The sequence below is a fragment of the Grus americana genome, chromosome 6 (genome assembly GCF_028858705.1).
Source record: "Grus americana isolate bGruAme1 chromosome 6, bGruAme1.mat, whole genome shotgun sequence".
Taxonomy (NCBI): domain Eukaryota; kingdom Metazoa; phylum Chordata; class Aves; order Gruiformes; family Gruidae; genus Grus; species Grus americana.
The window spans coordinates 21,132,898-21,155,285 of record NC_072857.1 but is presented as its reverse complement, the minus strand read 5'-3'; the positions used below and the strand labels follow the sequence as shown (position 1 = coordinate 21,155,285).

The 22,388-nt window shown below is 37.1% G+C and overlaps 1 protein-coding gene across 5 annotated transcripts in view; it reads left to right on the top strand.

Moving 5' to 3' along the window:
- LOC129207790 (sodium channel protein type 1 subunit alpha) overlaps positions 1 to 22,388 on the top strand; it is a 97,236-nt gene that overhangs the window by 14,200 nt on the left and 60,648 nt on the right. For all 5 annotated transcript variants that reach the window (XM_054829219.1, XM_054829220.1, XM_054829221.1 and 2 more), the window contains one exon: positions 15,344 to 15,659. In XM_054829219.1, coding sequence (XP_054685194.1) covers positions 15,396 to 15,659 — 264 coding nt within the window. In that variant the 5' untranslated portion in view covers positions 15,344 to 15,395. The remainder of the gene's footprint in view (positions 1 to 15,343; positions 15,660 to 22,388) is intronic.

Here is a 22,388-nt window from a genome sequence, read left to right as displayed (position 1 = left end):
GAGAGGAAGAAGACCTTTAAGGTGAAGGAGTAGTTTTGGTAGCTGAGTGGCCTAACCACTGAAGAGTTTTGGAAGGTGTCTTGAAAAAGAGGATGTTGAAAGGAGGATAATGAGGGAGTTTTGCAGATATTTGTGTCTCCTAAATGTGACTGGGAATCTTCTTTGAAAGCACAGTGTTGATGTAAATTGAAAATTTGAACAATGGAGTTAACATCTAAAAAATGGAACTTGAGATAATGAAGGAAGGCTGCAAAGACCCTCTGAGAGGAAACCAATCATCTATTTTCTGAGAATTTATACAGCAGGAAAACAAAGCCTAAGCAACTAATTAGAAAATCACCCTGGGTATGGGCAGGTTTTATTTGGTAAGGTCAGAGAAACTTGCTTTCTTGTAAGCATGATGGAAAACAGAGATTGTTTGACAGTAATAACCTTGTGGATGGCTAAGAAAGACTGTATCTTAGCAACGTATGGGGAGGGGGGAAAGTACAGTAAGATTTAGACATAGTCTGGCTCCAAAACTTAGATGAGGACATTTGACACATTTAAGAATCGGATTTATCATGACTACTCGTAGCGCAGACACCACTAACCTCAGCAGCCCTTAGGCTTGGTTGCTAGCTTTCATGTGCCAAGCTGCTGTGTTAAGCACTCAGGCTGGGATGAATCACTCCACCTAGAAATTGAAATACTTGCACCAGCAATGACACTGGAAGCAAGTCTGAAATAATTACAATTTGAGTCAATTGGACTCTGTATAGGATAAATAGGATATTTCTGAAGAGAGCTGGGAGACCAGCTTTCAGCAGGGCCCATGTGGTTTGGACAGCTCTGATGCTATTCTGAAAAGGTGATCTTTAAAGGTGTGTAAACCCATTTACCTGCAGTGTGAACACATCTTGGCTGTTCAGGGCATAAAAACAAAAGTAACTCAGGAGAGACATCTTCCTGGAAAAGCTCAGATATTTGCTGCTGCAAACTTGGAGATTTGCAAGCAACCTGCCTTCCAAATCCAGAAGGACTTCCTAGAAAAGACAGTATGGACAGGTTCAAATTGCTTCAAGAGCAGCTTGTGATGGAATGCAGTTTTAGCTGCTCACTGTCAAATATATTAGAGATGTAGTCTGAGAGAAATAGGTAGTGAAATTAAACAGAATTTTAAAAGTTCATATTGCTGCTGCTAAGTCTATGTGCTCATATTTCAAAACAAGCGTCTTAAGATTTGATACTGTCATATATTGCACATTTTCACTGAAGTCCATTCTTTTTAAGGGACATAGTCTCTAAGGGGACAGGCTGTGTAAGATACCTATTTGCAGTCTTATGCTTTGGCCATCTGTTATGTATCAGATCATTGTGTTCTCACTGAAAAAATGCCTCGTGGTCTACACTCTCATCTGTCTTTAACTTTTTACAGTGATAACAGTTTTGATCTTGATCTTTTTTTGGTTTTGGAATATTTTGGATACATTCACCTCTCTCTGCTCTTTGGCTCGCTCCAAGCTTCTGCAGTCAACCTTTAGTTCATCCAAGAACTCCCTCACTACACAGCCTGGCAGAAAGCCTAGCTTCACAACTGCATACCTGAAAACCCCCTCCCCAATCCTATCCAGCCCCAAACACTCCTTACGTAGCACTCAGCTTCCAGCAAGTCCGGCCGCCTGGGAAGACTGGAGCAGACAGGGAGGGAGGGAACACGCATCTCACTCCTAGCACCTGTTTACTTAAGGACAATGTTAAGTCCCCCATGCGCTTGCCAGAAAGGTGAAAAGATTTCATGGAGGAAAAAAAGTTTGAGCAAGAAAAACAAGAAGAGAGGAAGGGAGAGCAAAATTTTTGATGCATTTTTCATACCTTATTTTTATGGCTTTCCCCAGGCTAAATCCCTGCCCCCATCCTCAACTTTTCCCACTTTGAGAATCGATGTTTTATAGCAATTATTTCCAATGACATTATATGTTGTATGACATTACATGTCCTAATGTAAAAAGCATTTTACCGTCCCACAACTTAAAGTCTGAGAGATAATTTGCACTGTAAGTGACAAAAGACCTCCATCATAATGAATTTGTAAACACTCTACACAATTTTTAATAAGTAAATATTGAATGATATATTCACATGATTTGCAATAGTACTTTTATTAATTTATTAATACAAATATATCTCTCATATTTCTTTTTTATGCATTAGTCCTACAGAACTGAAATACCAAAATATGTTCAGAAAAATAAACTGCACCTTTTTAGCACATATGAAATTCAGCTGGTAAAATTTCAGTATGTAAAAGAAAACAAAAGGGAAGAATTCCTCCAGGTTAATGTGTCTCTACTTTAAGGTAAAACAAAAGAGTTTGAGTTGAAATTAGATTTTTACCTAGCACAAATCAGAATTCTTCTTCAAGATATAAATCCAATATGTCAACTAGGTAATAAAACTTGCATGAATGAAGTCAATAGCATGTTTTCAGGCCAACTTCAATAGGATCAAGAGTTCAACTGTTACATTACAATCATACATCCTGATGCAATTTTAAATCATAGAGAAACCCAAGAATTTTAAGAGTAATAAATAACAGAAACTGGATAAATAGGCATAACAAATCAACTCCTAGTCAAAATTCCTAACCCTGAAAATTCTTCTGTACCTATACTTTCCATATGCTTTTTCCTCAAAAGCAAATTAAGATTTGTTTGAAGTAATTTCCACTTGTGAATATTAAGTCCCCAATTTGTCCTTGCCTCATAATCAATGTAACATGATCATATCTAAGCTTCTTAATTGTGCACGTTTCCCTCAGACTTAAATGTCCTTTGGTTCCTCAGAAACTTGACCTACACATTGTATCAATCTCTTCTCTGACAATGTTCATTGTTCATATGCTAAAGACTTGCTTTTCATAACTGGAAAATCTTATATTGCTGTAGTGCACTTATTTCCATTGTAGGAAATGGTGCCCTGCCTTCAGATGCATTGATCAGAGAAGAGTGACGTGCTGAGGGATGCCTCTCTGCATTGTTTCTCAGCTGGGTGTATTGTAAATCAATACCTGACTCTGGGAGTTTGACTGGCTGAAGCTTTTCTCATCTAGTAGGGCTAGAACTAGCTTTCACACTGGGTCTGCTATTAGTGGAGTAAAGAGCTATGGACAAAACTGACTAATCTTATCATTTATCTTCAGACTATTTCAGGTATTACCCTGGACACCCAGTGCCAAAATACCAGAAGACATTATAACTCACTACTATAAACTAAAAATTGCTATTTAGAAAAAGCATTCCAAAACAATTAAACCTCTATTACAACATTAAAAATGACAATTTAGAACAGCAAGAAGCAGTTCAAATCACAAATGGAAGAGTACTTTCAGTCACTAAAAAGACAAATGTGTGGTTTTGAATGAGAATAGCTGACAGTATTTTAAGCACCAATTACAAATCCTTTAAAATGGGTAAACTGTTAATTCCCCATCAGAAAAGCTGAGGCTGAAAGACACGTGGTTTGCTGTTATTCAGACCTGCCATTATTTGCTGTGGTCTTCACTATACCGTGTTGCTGCTCCTATTTGAGTTCTTATCTTACAGGTGGATCCACATGAACAGATTCAGATGATACAGACCTTCGAAACTGAAATCTGTTGGTTTCAATTCAAGATAGAAGTCTTTAAAATTATTAAATATTTTATTACTTCATTAGCTTCATTAACATAATTTAACTGCACATTTGATGTGCACTGAATTATATTTATAGGAACTACAGATCTCAAGCCTCTTTCCTTTTTATATTTCTGGACCTACATTTGAGAATGGTTTCTTTGCAAAATAATCGCTAAATGGGCACTACTGTTATATTTTTAACCACATAGCTCAGTACTATATTTGATAAAGTAAATGTCTCTTGCTTTTTAGTAGATGATCTGCTCTTCAGGAAAATACCAGAAATGGCTCGGAATTTGAATGACTGAGTGTGTTGCTCCAAATTTATTATCATTTATGCTATTTTTAAGTATAAAGCTATATTTCAGAAATTTCTGATTACTGGTTTTCTGTTTTTAAATATCATATGGTATCCAGTGATATTCCCTTAGTTTTGCTTTTTTTTAACTTTGTCGTCACCTGCAATATACATTTTGTCTGTTTTCTCAGTGCACCTAATAGCATTAAGTTCATTAATTTTTAAATGTTCTGGTCTGCTAAACATTTAAACTCTCTGTGCATAATATATTCTTATTTATTTTAAAGAAGCACATTTCTCTAATTTTTCTTCTTGACCAACCATAGGATTAAAAACGTCAAAAAACTCCCAAATCCCAATACCACTAGATTTCACAGTCTATAATTTTATCACTTCTAGCTTTTGACTGGATTATTTATTACATCCCTATATTTTCAAAAAATCAAATTGACATCCTGAACATTTATTGTAGGATTAGAAAATAAAATATTAAATGTCTGGAAACTCACCAGCACCTCAAAAGAAAAAAAAAGGTGAAATCTTTGCTTTTAAATAAAAGTCAGTGTGGTTAACAGTCTTCATCCAGTGGCTTTCAAACCACTGCATCTGCAGCAATACTAATTCCCAGGCTCTGCCCTTCTTTGCAAATCTGAAGCTTTTTACAATAAGGCATTGCTCAAAGGGTGTGGCAGAGGCAGCAGATGCTGTTGCTGCTGCTTGTAGTTAACCATTTCATAGCAAAAACTATTTCATTGCTTCTAGGAATTTTCAAGATTTTTTTTTCCCCTTTATGCAACTGAAAATATCATGTAGGACCAGTTTAGATCTGAAAACAAGCTAAACACTGGAGGAAATAAATAAGAATAAAAAACCTGCTGAAATAAATCTTGAGAAATGGCTGGGGAATCCTTTATACACAAAGCCCAGTTCAGCTGGACCTCTAAAATCCAACTCATCATTTGGAATTATGCATTACAGCTTACAGTTCTGAGATACTTCCTTCTTTTTATGCCTAAACCCTAATAACTACCAATATTATGTTTTAATTCATGCTCCCTGGGCTAAGATGTTCCATGTCGATACAAAATGGTGTTACAAGTTATGAAGTATCTCTGTGAAACTCTAGGTAGATACTAGTGCTCACCAAGACTATCGATCTGAATTCAGGCTTCTTGCAAATCCCTAGACATCTTCTCAGAGTGAACGTAGGACCTTACCTATGCCCAGCGTCAGCTGTGTGGAATATTGCAAGGGCAGATATGGATGGATGGAACGGGTAAATAGGCCTGCAACCCATCCACATGGGAAGTCAACACATCTTTTAATGTCATCTAGACTTAACTCATTTTTAGCAATTCTTTCTGCAGGCTTGCCAGCTGGGTCACCCCACAGCCAGCTTTCAGGCTGCTCCACAGGGAAACAGTTCAAGCAGAAAGCAAATCTGACCTTTAGCCTTGGTCTTAGCATGACTTCAGTAAAACAATTAAGATGTAGTCACAGAATTACAGTTGGTATGTTTGTGAATGGGAGCTGACCAAGAAAACTCCTTCTACTAAGTGGTATGATAACTAAACAGCAAATTAGTGGATGGATTTTGATGAGCTGATGGGCATGACCAGGTGGTCTCCTTATGCGATGCAGAAGGTGGGAGTAGTGAAAGCAAGAGGTTCTCTTTGACCATTTGGAGAAAAGCCTTGTGTGAGAAACAGTTTTAATGACTCAGACCCCCAAAATTAATCTAAGAGTTACTAGGAAATTCAGAGAAGTAGTAACAGAGGAGTGCTTTGGTATTTTCACTTTTGGTTTTATCTCTTTTACTCTGTTCAGAGTAAAGCATAACTGTATCAAAAATTTCTACAAAGCCTCTGTGTCGCTTGCTTCAAATGCTGCTTTTCTGAATCATATGCTTCAGCTGCTGCTTTTCTAAGTGGTGAGCTGCACACCAGCATGGGAAGTATGAAGCTTTGGGATGAATCTGTTAAGACACGATGAGTGTGGGAATATGCACTGATGCTGGGATTTTAGGATGGCTGCTTAACCATAGGTGCCATTTGTAGGAAAGATAGTCTTTGCCTAGGAGACGTGCCAGAGAGACCTACCAAGCCACGTGTAACCTAGGGGGAGTACATCACCTCAATTGCAAAAGAAGGCAGAGAGAGATACAGAACCTAACTCTAATGTGCTTGCTTGCTTGATTACTAGCAGCAATAATTCTTAGATGTTAGTGCCAATTACTTTATCTAATACTCAACAGAATAAATGAACTGTGCAACTATACTACCTCTAGGGCCCAAGGTGCCAGGATCTGAGCACTGTCAGGTCTCAGGACTACCGTCATGTCTAGCCATGCCTGGACCCAAGACTGAAACATGGTGTCCTCGTAATTGTCCACTTAACAAGAACTTTCCAAAATTACATTGGACTAACATTGTTAATTCAAATTTTGTTGCAAATCAATTCAAAACTAATCAGGAAATAGGTGAGAATTGTTTACTTGTTTATTTTTGACCAGGTCTGTGTTTTGGAAGAAGTTTCTTTACAGCAGTGATGTGACTTTTTTTATTCATTGTAAGACATTTTGAGAGCTATCTTTATATATAAAATAGTTTATGAAGTTAAATAAAGTTATATCTGTGAGAACAGATACTAATTATGCTACTGTAAAAAGAAAATGTTCATCTCCTAGTAATAAGCCATTGCTTATTATTAGCAAATTATTAATAAGTTGAAAGCTTGAAAGCTACTAAGAAATAGCAGAATCCTCTTACTGTTGGTAAAAACGATTGCTCATTGATGAGTTCAGCATCACAACACTGCAGAAGGACATTTGGGGAGAACCGTAGATGCGAGGCCTTAGCAGGATCAGAAGGATATATTGCCTTGCGCACATAAACAGCAATAAAAATGCCATGTGTTTACAAGCATGTGTTATATGTTACACATGTTACATGTTACGTGACATTAGCATATAGCATACAAATTGTTTTGACAAACACTGGATTCACATGTAGCCCATGTATTTGTTGCAACTCACAAAACCTAAGACAGGCTGACAGCTGCAGAAGGGGGTGATGAACACAGGAACTGTACAGAAGTCATACAGTGGCAAATGTGCTTCCTAGACTGCAGAGTTAGTTTGTGGTTTGAGCATCTCCCATTACTTGAGCAATCCCTCCTTTCAAAGACAGTTTTTGAGATGGATCCCATCCCTCACTTTGGGTGCTGCACTGCACTAACGGTATATAATACTCTGCTTCTGAAACAGGGCAGCGGGGCTGTTACTGCCTCCTCTCTGCACTATGCCCAAGCATGCGCCAAAACATGTCTTGAGTGCACAGTGAATGAAGGCAAGGGGATAAAGTATGAATACTTGTTTCTAATATTTAACTAGAGAAAGCTGAAACTCAACTCTTCTGCCCTTAATATGGTGTCTGGGTTTCCTGTGTCACAAACTGTTTCAAAAACAGTCAGAACAACTGTTTCTTGTTTCAAAACTGTCATAAAGTTTGGAAAATGTAAATAATTTTGTCATTACATCTTTAAGGCTTGTGGTTATGATGTCAGACTGGCCCTTCTATTGACCAAATGAGATAGCAAGTACCAGAATGCTGTTAATGGCGTTAAGCAACCCACAAAGGTCATAATTTAGTAACTTTTTTGGAGATGTCTTCGAGTTTGTTAGCTATGCAAATTTGATATCATTCCAGGGTATGGAGCAATCTGTTTTCCATCAGCTTTTATTTCTTGTTTCCCAAGGGTGGTAATATGCTAAAACCAGAACTTCAATCTTGTCTTAAATTCAATTTTATCTTAATGTAGAATGAATCGGTAACATTATATAATTTATACTGCATAGCCTATGTTGCTTTGTTTATTTTTTTAACCAAAGAAAGGTGCTATTATGTTTGCTAAGGTAAATGGAAACAGATGTTTCAGACATCGCTTGAGAAAATTAATCTTGAATTAGTAATGTAGATTGCCCATAGAAGGGGGTCCTGCTCTGATGAAATGAAAGAAAGCAGAAAGATTGCTACTCTGTACTGCAGTCATTTGCTGCACAAGATACACTGCGGGAACAGAGTAAGCATGGAATTCATTCAGCTCGGTAGCAGTCCAGTAGTTCTAACCTAATAAATGTATTTGCTCAGATGGAGTAGTAATGCGGATACATTGTGGTTTGTCCCATTAAAATATTTTTTTCTTTCTATGGAGATGCATAACTAATTTTGTTTTTTCAGCTTTCTAAAACAGAAATTACTTGGTTGCAGCTAATAGAATTAAGCTAGCAAAGCAGTAAGCAGAAGCAAGCTACTGATTTTTAATCTAAAGCAAAGCATAGTAGCTGTATTTTGGCTCAGAGATACATTAGTTACATTTAAAAATGTAATGAGAATAGCAATCTCAACAATGCATGCATATATATAATAGTGATGAATAAAATGCTGTGTCCACATCATGTGGTCTTCTGATTTACGCTAACCAAGAAACAAGGATAGAACTAAGAATCCAGGTATTAAGGGGGGAAAAGACTGCAGCTACACAAAAGTCTGCTTTGACTGCCGCAGACAACACTTCCTAGTACAGAGAGCTCACGGGGAGCATTCTTGTTTTCCCAGCATGGGGGTTTGCTTGGTTAGTTATTTTGTTTGGGGAGGGCTGCCTTGTTTTATTTTGTTTTGTTTTTCAAAACTGAGGCTTGTATTTTTTTCCTGCATTGAAGAAATTAATTGGGAGTGAAAACTAGAACTAAACCCTCTTTTCCCATAGGTATTCCTAAATTTTTTCTTCTCAGCTATGGATACACCTCTGGCAATTTTCAACTGACTCTTCTCAAGTGAATTTATTAGATATAATAGAGAAATAGCTCTAGGAGCAGGGATCAGAAGCCATGATTGCCTTCCCAAATGAAGGCTTACCATTAAGATGCCAAGTTCATCTTTTCTTATGGGCTTTCTTTCTATCCCATTAATCTTGATTTCATTCCTGCATAGTGATGGCAGACCACTGTAAAGAGAGATCAGATGGTCTGTTGCCTGTGGTAGCGTAAGAGTTTTGCTGATTGATGGAAAATGTGGCTTTGAATTCCCTGGAGCTGCTGATGGAGCTCATGTAATGAGATGTAAGCTAAGCAATTATACAACAGCGTGGATATCACAGACATTAACTATACTTCCTATATCTGTCTGTTCTGCTTTCTGGCTGTTGGGCAGCCTAGGCTGGGGCGCTGAAGTGCCTTCCTAAATCACATAGCTACCCAAGGCTGTCAGCAACTCTGTGGCAAACTAAATAGTCATCCTCTCCTCTCATCACTCCCCTTCCATGACTTTTTCCCTGTTGCCAATAACCTTGCTTGTCTATCAACTTAGGTAATGGAAATATCTAGCTGCAAAGCATAGACTTTCACTTGACCAAGTACATACTATTTGATTGCTTCCAGTATTTCAGATAGTTCATTTATAGCGCAGTGCCCTATTCTGATGTCTGCAGTATTAATGTACCTACCCTTTATTTAAAATGAATATGCATTAAATAAATATAGTTTTCCAAGTCCAAGTAATCTAATGCAAGCAAGTCCTTGTGCTCAGATCTGCATTATCCGTGCCGACAGGGAACATCAAGAAGATGGTGAAAAAAGATATGGGAGAATCCTATTATCAGTCTGGTAATATGCATGTTTCCCTTATAAAACTGTTCATGAGAATTAAATTTAATTTTATAGATGAGCTACAGGGAGTCATAAAAAGTTGCATAGCCCCAGTATTCGAATCTGATTTCTGTCCTTCTGCCAAGTGTGTTGCTTTGGATATCCTCCCTACCTTTGCTACCTGTAGTAGCTCTAAAATGAACAGGCCAGAAACAGGCTCAGTGCCATGAAGAAAGGAACAGGAGTTTCTCCTTAGCCAATGCCTCATGTACAAAACCACAGTAGCTGGCTGTACCCTCTTGCCTCTCTTCCCACAAATCCACACTTTGAGGGAGGTAATTCATATTTATTCTGTATTCTGAAGACAAGAATCATAATGAGTATTTGTTTAATCAAAAATAATGAGAAACTGACAATAATCAATGAGCAGTAATGTATCATAGATTTGGGCTCTGTGAGTTTACATGTAGATTCACTGATTTATCTTTATTTTGTAGCAGCTGTGGTTTGTTAGTTGTGCCTTGAATTAGCCAGGTGATGTTCCCTGTGCATATCGCTGATAACCTCTCTAATATCTGGTTAGTCTCTTTATAAAAATGAAGTTACCAATGTTACATCATTGCATCTAGAACACTTCAAAATATTAATGCTACTGTTTACTACTCTGGTGCTTTTTCAAAATGGTAAGATGCATGATTTTTAATAGAACTGATTTGTTAGTTTATGCCAAACACAAAACCACAATGTGTGTCACAGGGCAAGGGCAAAATGAAGGGCAAAGATGAAATTTTGCTTATTCTAGCAGAATTCTCTTGCCTGAGTTTTTCCTTAGTAATCAGTTTCACAGTGCTGAAAAGTACAAGGAACAGCCGTCTGTACAGACATTTAAGGGTGCCTTCCTGCAATTCAAAGGGAGATTAACAAGGCAATGAAAACAGGGTAGTTTCATTTGCTAATTTCTTAATATTTAATTTGATTTAGTGTCATTTTTATTTTCTGTTAGTGGTGAGAGATTACTTATTTCTTACATCACCAAGTGTAACAAATCATATTTAGTGATGTATATAAAGAAAAGTCCTGTGAGTCATTAATTCTGCAAGTAGCAGTGCAAAAGAATGTGCAATGTATTTGTTGAAAGATTCATGTGCATTCCCTTTTGCACTCATCTTCCACTTCATCTTGGATGCACATTCACATCCAGCAAACCAGGGCTGCAGCCTTTCACCAAATTGAGTAGTTGGAGAATACAAAAAAAGAAGGGGGGGGGGGCAAAAGTATTAATTCACCACTACTTCCAATGAATGCAAGGTTTTACCATCAAAAGTAAAGAACATAAGTTATTCTCTAGTTCGTACCTGTCACATATTTATCAGTATGTCAAGCCTAGGCCAAAAGAACAAAAATACCGTTCTGGTCTATCCACTGTGTCTGTATATTAGAAACACATTCGCATCACTCAGCACCTGCAGTGTTAACCATAGGAGAAACTGAACATCTATATAGTATCTTCTAGAAAAAAATGGCACATGGCACATTGCTATATGGTAAATCTGAGAAGCTGTAACTATAAGTTAATCATATTGCTATGCTAATTGAGTAGAATTAAATGCTGGCTAAAAGTTATATTGCTGAGAATCTTGGCACCTGAAGGATGGAGGGAGGGGCAGGAAGAAGATTGTTCTTTAGAGATCAATTTTGATTTCAGCATTCGGATATAAAGGTCATTATGGAAGGCTTTATATAGGTGTTTATGTAGGTGAAAGTATAAAGCTGAACCAGACCTGCTGTACCACAAGCATTGTTGGAGCTGGTCTGTTACGATCAAATTCCTCCATTTCTAGCACATAGGGTCCAATGGAACTTCAACATCTCAACATTCATTATATTCTGTGGCAAACAGAAGCTAAATTTTAATTCATGGGTGTTGTCACAGAATATCAAACATCAAAGCATGTTACAGTTTTAGATTTAAGCATATGGATAATATAAGGAAATTAGCTTGCTAAAGTTTAGGTATTTGCAGTACTGTAGTTCTACATGTATGCTAAGGTTGTCCTCACCAAACTCTCCAGGAACTCTTGTCACAGTTTGTTATGAAGGCATGAAGAATATGAAAGCTAACAGTAAACCAGATGTTTATCAGGTTAGGAAATAATCTTCTTGTTCAAACCTGTCTCTTTTTCAGAGAGTTATGTATCATCTATTTGACTTTTTCAAAGGCCAGTGTGTAACTGGTTTGGAATCACTGTTAGACAAGGCACCATTTCTCCATCTATTTGCTGAAATGTCCCTTTATTGTGGCTAGAAAATTTATTTAGGTGATATTTTAAGAATCTAGAAATTTGCAGAAACTCTGTGGATATTTACCGGCTTGAGTTATTCTCTAAGTATGTGTAGATCTACAAGTATGCAAGGTGTACAACTGATCACATCCATCAGGGAAGTGCTGAACCAATTGAATGTATATTGCCCAGATGGTCAGTGTGGGCATAGCTAATCCAGTGTAGTTCTGGATGCTTCAGACTTAATATGCATGGGCAGATCAACTGTGCATTGTGCAATTACACAGATGCAGCTGAATAACTACAGACTTATTCTGCATGTGGTTTACAGATGGTGCGTGCACACGGAGTATATTGAGTGTGCTCTGGAATTATCTGGCTTACAACAATGATACTACAAAGTATATATGAATATATTTTGCCTGGGAAATTTAAGAAGAAACAGAACAATTCTATTTTCAAATGTTCTGAGTACTTTATTTTCCAAAATTTGAAATGTTTTGCTTACTGATACACTGCTCTTAAGAAAGTCACTCAAACACAATTGGAGATTAAGAAGCAAAAAAAAAAAAAAAATCTCATTCACTCCAGAAGGAGACTAGGAAAGACCATAGTAAGAAATCTGTATTTTGTGTATTCTTATATACTTTCTGCTGTTGAATTATCAGTGCTATGCTAAAGAGGGGAAAAAAAAAAAAAAAGTCCATTTGGATTGTGTAAGAAATTTGTAGTTATTAAATTAATATTTAATAAATCACTTGATAGAAATCAGAAGGATATCAGCTGATTAACTGGCCTGGTATCAATTGTTATCCATCCCCTACATAGATAAGTGAGAATGAATTTATCGACTATAATAAGGAAATACAGAACTTTCAGTTAACTACTCTGATATGACAGATGAAAGTGATTTGAGATTAAGACTGTAGTGAATTCTGTATATATATAATATTGACTTTTGAATTTATAGAAGACTTCTATTTGCAGTTCTGAAGACTTATAATCATAGAAATGCAGGAAGAAAAGAAAAATATCATCCTCTAAGCTGCTAAGTAGAGGATAAAAAGTATTAAATCTTCATAAAGTCTCCTGAAACATTTTAAGTACAGCCTACTTATATTTAGATAAATCTAAAGGTGTATATCTGGCTTGCTCCATGTACATTTGACAGACCTGAGAACGTTATAGGTTTAATTATAGAAAAATAATGTAATGTTCTTTTCTACAGAAAAAAATACAGGTATTATTAGAAAAGTCCACAGCATTTGCTGGTTTTAAACTCAGTATATAAACACAGTAGCTGAATCAAATGTTTTTGCAACCTAACTAATGGCTATGAAGTAGCTCGTTTCTGGGTACCTATAGGCTTACCTCCTTGTTTTGCATGCCAGCTGGGGACACTCAGCTGAACTAAAAGGTGATCCTGAGAGCACCATAGGGTTTCAGAGTTCACCTTTGCTGACTGCTCGCTTGCTGTCCTTTTCCTTCCTCTTCAAAACAGGAGATTGCCCTTTCTACTGTCCAGCACCTCCCTCCCACTGTGCCAGGACTCATTAGGCTTGCCGTGCCCTCGCTGGCCACCATGGCAGGGAACAGCAAGTGCCATGTACGCTGGAGTTTTTAGAGGCTGAAGAGAATTTTCAAAGGAAAAATGGCAAAGGGGAAGACCAGCCTCCTGGGTCTCACGGTGAGGAGGAGAGGGAAAGGCAAACAGGGCTATGTAGCCTCGTTTGCTGGTGCCCATGGGGATTATAGCTATGCTGAGAGAGAAGGGACAGAAGAGACAGTTGTCATCCCTTCCTTTGCTAAATAAGCTGAGCAGAGAAGAAAGTCTGACTGGCTCTTTTGAGTCTCTGTGTCTCCCTGAAGCCCACAGAACAAGTAGTATCCACCTACAGCCATGGCTCCCATAATATTTTAATAGTGGCTTAGTGTGAGATCTGTTTCCCAAATAATGGTGCCACTCACAGGGATCAGTTTGGGGATCAGCCAAGGTCAGTAGTATGGCTAATAGGGTTTTTTTTACTTCTTTCCCAGTATCTGCAAGGTGTGATTGAACATTAAGAAATAATGTCAGAGTGTACAAACTATGAGTTTATAACTGTTCAGTACTTAAGAGACTGAAGAGTCAGTTCCCAGAAGTAAACAGAACCACGAACTGGGGAGCTGAGGGATGTCTGGAGGATGTTCTCTATATGGAGGAAGAGAAGATTTTAAATTCTTGTTGGTTGAGATACAATTTCTTATATCCTCTTTTCCCCTAATGGAGACAGAACAGGATGATTCTGATTCCTTTCAGGATTAGAAAGAAGGGAAAGCTTTAGAGAACTGTTTTTGACATGAGTCTACACTCTGCATGGGTCAATACTTTGTCTTTTGATTAGCTCCCTTTAATTTTTTACAGTGACAAATGTGGCACTTCAATTCTTTAGAAGCCATTCCCCTGACTGTGGGTGCTGATTCTGTACATCCAGGTGAACTATGGTGGTTTTTAAATTTTTCTGAGAAATCAAGAAAATTGGTTTATACAGCCCATAAGCACTTTGACCCCTCTTTCTTATTTTATCCAGTGTATACTGTATACTACTCAATACATATGTGTACATATGTGTGATTAGGATGTTTGTGCTCACCCTGGCATTAATGATCTAGAGAATTTGGGGTTTATTACTTAATTTCACCTCTATGTCTGATGTCATCAGAAAATTATTCAGCAGCATGAAAGATGTCAGATCCGTAGTTTTAACAGGACTTCTTTTTTCTTTCTTTTTCCTTGTCAAGTTTCTCAGTTGCAATATATAAATAAATATGTATATTAGAATACTTTCAGAATTATTCAGTTAAAGCTATTGAATAAAGAACCAGATATATAGTAACAATTAAATTGAAATAAAAATAGGCAATTGTTCTTATGATCTAGAATAACTGCCCATACAAAAACTCACTTGGAACCACTACTTTACTACCTCATAATATGCAGAGGTGATTTTTATTTGTTGAATAGAAATTCTGATTCTACAGTGCTTGTTTTCTGGTACTCTTGCTGAACTCAGTGGAAGTTTCTGCATTAAGTCTGATGAACTGTGCTATTTATAGTTACCAATATAATTCTGATCAATTCCAGAGGAATGTGAGGTGATTTTAAGATAATCAGAGTTATGAGGAAAGAATGTGTCTGATTGTTCTTAAGTATCATGCTTTTCCTTATTTGGAGTAAGAGATCATTATAGTCTTACAGTTCAGAAATTACTACAGTTTACATAACTAGCATAAGAACCACACAAGTGCCTCTTACAAAGGTAAAATCACCAACTAAACCACTTATTTTTTTACATAATTTTTAGTTTTGTGTATTTGAACATTCCAACATAGCATAAACAAAAGCATTTAAAAATAAATGTTATCTTTCTTACTTGGTGATTTTAATATCTTTGTTTGAATTTTATTTTCTGCTCTCTTTTAGTATTTTCCTATGCAGAAGAATAAATGGTAATTAAAATGTGCAGGATGAAAAGATGGAGCAGTCAGTGCTTGTACCACCAGGACCAGACAGCTTCCAATACTTCACTAGAGAGTCTCTTGCAGCTATTGAACAACGCATTGCTGCAGAGAAAGCTAAGAATTCTAAACAAGATCGTAAAGATGATGATGAAAATGGGCCAAAGCCAAACAGTGATTTGGAGGCAGGAAAAACACTTCCGTTTATATATGGTGACATACCTCCAGGAATGGTGTCTGAGCCCTTGGAAGACATGGACCCATATTACATCAATAAAAAAGTGAGTCTAATATCAATCCTGTTCATATACCAGCATTGGGAGTGCTTTATCATGTTCATGTCATTTCTGTGCAGTGGGTAATATAGCTTGTTACTTCAGTCTGTTAATTTGCAACCATGTAGGAAAATGTAATTCTGGAAACAGTTGAGCATTGCTAAAAGGACTAGGTGTACAACAAGAGCAGAGAATGTTTGATGCCAGTGATACAGTGATACACATTCTACTTTCCAGAAAGTTAATAAATAAATATTTAATATCTTCTGGTTACGAAAAGTTGATTTAGCTAATGTATGTTTTTAGAACATGTTTACTCTTGTGTGCTCTTGGCATACTGGTCCTCCTGCTTTACATAAAGAGGAATTTTCCAGTAATATTACTTTTAACATTAAATTCCTCAGATTGGCAATAAATATAACATTATGACTGACTGTAGAATATGGTTGCACAAAGGATGTAGCAGGATATGAATAAATAGTGTGAAAATCTAGGCTTCTATTCATTGCTCTCTAAATCATTAGCGAAGTGCCCACTGTCCTCTATGGTACAGGACAGAATGCATCATCCTTAATGGTTACTAAACTTTCATCCTTTTCTTTTAATTTACATCGAAATTTATTCCTTTGATATAATTGAATTTGTATTAAAGGAACATTTATATCAAAGCTGAAACATAGTATGTTGCCTGTAATTATAAGCAATATATAATACCTATACAAATGTGTATATACATAATAGATGACATTGCAAACTTTTAAAAAGTGAAGATATATTAAAACTGAGTACACCCTACACACACCACACTTTTTCTAAGGTTCTTCAGATTTAAAACTGACAGCATGAAGCAAAGAGTAGCACATTTTGTTCCCAGAAATATGCTTTGATAGCAAATTCTTAGGAACTTTATGGAATCAATAGAGGAACACATGGATAAGCAGAAAATATCATAAAGAGAGTGTAAAACCAATTTTAAATTTTCTAGTGGAACTGGCCTTTAATAGCTCTGGAATACTTTCAGGATGATTCTGTTGCACAGCCTATATACATCAAAAAAGGTTCACGGTTTATAGAGATAGCTAGCTTGGGTGATACTTTAATTATTAGATAGTGTTATTAGGAAAACTCTATAAATACCAACACAAGAGTTATTTCAATTTTCACAAAGTGCTGTGTTCTAATTGTCTTTTAGCTTGCTAAATTTTCACAAAGTGCTGTGTTCTAATTGTCTTTTAGCTTGCTAAATTTCATGTGATTTATGAGTCCTATTTTGACAAGAGAGAAAATACTATGTGAAAGAACAATATTTTTATCTTTATTATTTGATGCCTCTGAAAGAGCCTTTATCTGCCATTCACAGTGTATGAAGATTTATCTTTAAATCACAGTTCTACTTTTACAAAGATAAAAGATGTGTTTCTATAAAAGCAGGCCTTGTAGAGTTCTGTACTAATTGTGTCTGTTTATGATACAAAATCACATATAATTATATACCTACCTGCCCACAGCTGAACCTGGATCTTTATAGTCAAATCAGTCGATCTTGTCTGTCTTACAGTGAAAACAGATACATGCTAGGTATGACCTACAGGTATGCTTCTAAAGCCCTTAGAAATGGAAGACCCTTTCAGTCCTTTCACAGATGGAGCTGAAAACTTACTACATCAGCCAGGTCTGATGATAGAGTTGCAAGAAGTGGAGTGAAACCAACTGAACATATTCAACCAAGTTTCTGTACTATTTGAAAGGAAGAATCTTTTTATTTCCACACTAAATAACTTTTACAGGTGAGGCATGTACCCACTGGGATTCTCTTTGTGCTGAAGTCCACACATCCTCTCCATGCACGTGCTTTAATCTTCTACAGGACAGGAATGGAAACAGCCCTGTCAATCAAAGACAAGACAAAAATATCTCACCCACTACAATTCTCTCTGTTTTTTCTTCCTTTGGTAGAAGGAAAATAGACTTTCCTAACAGAAATCCAACTTCTATTTCAATTTTACATCAGTAATCTGACTTTAAAATATCTAATGCCTAGATTTTCTTATCTAGCTGTATGTCAATTCTGGAAAGACTTTTATCTTGTTTCACTTGTCTTTTGAGAGTATTGGTAGCAGTTGATGCTCCTGCAAGTCTCAGAAGAAGAAATAGTTTGAGAAAAGCCTGAAGCAGAAGTGAACATCTCTAGCAAGATGTGAAGGACTCTTAATGTTCAATGCATTTATCTCTGTACCATTTAACATTTCAGCTTTCCTTTATCCCTTTCTGAATTCCACCTTGTACAGCCAAGGAGTCAGTCACCACATCCTCTCCCAGTGTAACAGTCTGACAACTGCTGCATGATGGTTAGAGATTTTATACTTCTGCCTGGGGAAGCATCTATCTCAAATGATACGGATCTAATAAACACTAAAATGAAGGAAAATACTTATTTACAAGAAAGGTTTAGAACAAGTGTATGGATTAACAGATGCTACTGTTGCTTCAGACCTCTATTAAGATCTCTGCATAAACTATACCTGATTTATTGACAGAAACTATATCACTTTGGCTTCCAAACTTTCAAATAGGGAATAGAAATGGTTACCTACAGCACTGATCAAGTGGCACTAATGGACATGGTCACAGTGTTTATTCAGGAAACCAGTACAAGAATTTTAGGAATATCTTTTTTATTTGTGTCATGAGTGAAATCATCCATCAGTTGCCTCATATGCAAGTATTGCATCCCATTTGCTGAGGATTTTTTTCCTATTTTTGTAGCAAGATTGAAGTTCACTGTATTTTTACATGCATTGAATGTTGAAACATCATCTACAGTGTTTTACATTTCATCTTTGGGATTTTTTTTCTAACCAATAGGTTTGTGCATGCCATGATTTGATACAGTTTAATACAGAATAATACAGGAATAAATAAATGTGTTGAGCTGGTGTGAGAGCCTTAATTTGTGGATAAGGTAGCCCTGAGATAAAAAGTTAAAAAAAAGGGAAAACCTGTTAAGAGAAACAGAAACAGATAGGTTTGCTAATTTTATGGTTTTGTAACTGTGCGTCTATGCAAAACCTACAACCAAAGAGGACATGTTCATTCCCAGTATTAATCCGAAGTTGAGAAGAAAAGGAAAAAATTGACAACCGCTGTTCGACAACAGAACAGCCCATTATAGCAAATTTACACACCCAATAGTATTATTGATTTGCACAGTATCACAGCAACTGTACCCTTGGAACATAATTATAATATAATATAATATAATATAATATAATATAATATAATATAATACCTGTTCTTACATTCTTATGATTTTATTGTCATAAAAGGCTACTGACTGTGTTGGTCAATAATGCTGGTCTTTAGAACTGTGAAGTTTAGCATCCTAAATGGTTGCAATGCTTTTTTTTTTTAATTAAAAACTGAGTAAAAATGAACTTAGACTTTACCCATTTTTTGCATTCCACTTCTGTGTAAGTGCAAATCTGTGTGTTCCCGGTATAATAGTGACTGCCTGTTCATGCTCAAGCTGCCGTCACAAAGGATCAAGGAGGTTCACATCACTTTCTATAGAGAAAGGATCAGCTGGAACCCCCTAAGATCCTGACATGCAGGCATGCATCAAAATCTGGTCCACTTGGTTTCATACATTAAGGGCTGGCTATTTTCTCTTGAACCTAGGCTGCTACTTTAAAGAGGAAGGAAAGAATAGGTGGAACTAAATGAGTCTAATTTCACTTTCCTCCTGCTATAATATCGATACAGCATTGCTGATTGCCACTCCATGCCCTGCCTCTTGCCAGAAGGTTGTTGAACGATGTCTGTCAGAAAAGATGCCTCCTTTTGTCCTGGCATTTTGTAATATCAGCCCCTGATCTGATCAAACCACTAGCTCCTGGAATTCCTAGACTTGTCTTGAGTTGCAGAAATAAAAGGATTCTGTAAAATTTCTTTACTTAACTTCATTATGTCAGAAAAGGTGAATGCACTAGAGATTTTAGATATTTTTGATAGTTTTAAGTAAAAGAGTTTTTAAGTGAAAAGTTGTAGCAAAGCAAAAAATTAAGGTCTTGCTAGAAAACACGGTTTCAAAAGATAACCACAAACACAAGAAATACCAACTTCAAATATGCCATGAGTCTCTTGTTCCAGCTGCCCCTAGGGCTCTTCCCGAGAAGCTAAGGACCCAGCTCAACAACATGTCACCTCTTGCCTTTCAGAAGGTCCTATGAGGTTTTAGATGGTGTTTAAACTGTAGGAAGTTGAAATGCAATGCCCTAGCAGTCAGCCTGCTAAATATAGCCTTCCAGAAACTACATGTAAAACTAACTGGGATAAAGGAGAGAATAAATAAGGTTTTGGGGAACTCTTTGTCCCAAGGGGTTCTCTGAGACCATATCTTTGTTCAGTGTGGAGTGTTCTTCCCTCTTAGCTGCATCTTCTCAAAATAGTCCACCTCCTTCTTTGCCCTCCTAAGAATGCAGTTTCTGGGTTTATATCAAATACAGCAGAAGTTACAGAACTGAGATCCAGGTTACAGATGCAAAAGTGGCAAATCAGGCGCTTCTCTTTAGGGATTTTTTTGAATTTATATTCACAGTCAAGTATGAATACATTGAGCGTGAGCAGGTTTCCTGCCTTTATAAAATGATTAAGGCACTTTATAAAATGTAAGCCCTGAAAAGAATACATAATCCTTCATATACGAACATTAATCTTACAATTTGTTTAGAATTTATTTAGCTTTTCTCAGTGTACGTCTACTTTATCCTGACAGCTTTGGGTACAATACTTCATGTTCATCCACACTGCCTACACATTGGCTTGCATCTGGGTTGAGACTGGAGTGAGATATGGCATGCTTACCAGGGAGGGAAGCTTACACAGGGATTGGGTATCAGCTGTTATCTGTAATTTTTTATGAAAATTCTTCTTCAGAGAAAAGATACAATTTTAGTTCATGTTTAAGGCTAGAAGTCAGAGGACCAACAAAGTCATTCTGAAGGCTCCAGTCACAAAGATGCTTTGAGTGAAAAATTAAAACTGAGGTAGGAATTTTAAGTCTTGTTGGTTCTGCTTATGCAGGGCAGCAGAAAGTAGAACAGCTAAAATAGCAGCAGCTTCCAACTGAAATTGGAGCTGTGCCAGCATGCTGTTATTTTCCATAAGGCACATTAAAAAAGAGATGTATGTTTAATATGCTTGTGTTCAAAGATTTTTTTTAAAAATGTAGGTTGACTAAATGTAGGTGGTATAGTCTCAGATACAAAGTTAGTAGCGAGTGTGATTTTTAATGTATTTTGTCAACTACCTCATAGCTACAAAAGCCAAGAGCGTGAGCTGGAAACTTCTGAGCTGAGTCCTGGGGGCTGGGGTCAGACCTGGGAGGGGAAACTCACCTTCCCCTTGGGGTGTGAGGCTTTAAAACACTGTGCCAAAAAATCATTCATCTGCTTGGTTGCTTCAGTATTTAAAATGAAAGCTTAATTTAAGGTCAGGTCATCTGCAGTTATGCTTTGAAGGTCGTTGTTATCTGTAATCCATAACTGGAAGTGTAATTTGGAAACATTAGCTCAGGCTTTATCCCACTGTCTTCAGTTTCAGACGCAGTTTCTCCTTTTGTGTGCAGAAGTGGGGAGATCAAATGCATCTGATATACCATTCCTTGAGTTTGTACTCAAGACAACATAAAGTCTCACTGTTAATGCCCCTTACTCTTAAGGGGTTTGGTCTGTATAGGAAGGTGTGCCATGAAGAGCTATGATGGAGCGGCAGCTTCAGGAAGAAGCCAACAAGTGAGTTGGGACTGGGACAGCTTTTCCTCAGGGCCTAATCCCTGCTTCTCCTCTGCCTTCAGTACTTAGTATCTGTCACAAACTGGTGGAAGCCCGCATCTCCACATCGCTCTCCACCTCCTGGGTGCTCCTAGAGATTTGTATCTGTACTTCATGGTCCGTACATGCTTCCCAAATCTAAGCACACTGAAGAATCGTCCTTCTTGAACCTCCTTGGCATATCCTGTCTGCCAGCCTTCCCAGAAATAGCCTTGTAGTCCACTTGCTTACCGTCTTGATGCGATGCTCGACAAGGACACCAGAAGAGATCAACATTCTCTTTCCCACATTTCCACTGGCATTCTAGTTTACACCTCACTTCATCAGCAACATAATAAAAACCAAGGAGGCTTTATCATAGCTTATTTTTGAAATATACAACCCTGACAAAACAAAAAAAGCAACTTTGGACATCTCTCTTGGGCAGATTCTTCGATACCTTTAATTCAGTTTGAATTTAGGCTATAATCCTTGCATCATCCCTTCCACTGTGTGCAGCTTTCTTCTGAGTTACTGAGCCTTCCTTCTGCAATGTTTTTCATTCTTTTTGGATTGATCTTGCAGCTGAAGAGCACCTTAGTGCCACAAAGAAACCTGACAGTCCACATTTTTTGTGCTCTAGTGTTAATGCTGCTGCAGTCATGATGGTCTACAGTGGAAGCAAAGCAATGTTTGTAGGATTTGCTCTCATACTATTTATATTTGGTTCATGGATTTATTTGAGAAAAATAGACAAGCTTTCGGCCTACAGAGTCTTCTATAATTCTCTGAAGTAAGGCTTACATGCCTTTAAGTGTCTCTAAATTTGATAGGCTCTTTAGCTGTTAAATTTTAAATTTAACAAGTTCTGTATGTTCTGGGAAAGTTTCCCACCTGCAAAACACAATTGTGTGGGGAGGTCATC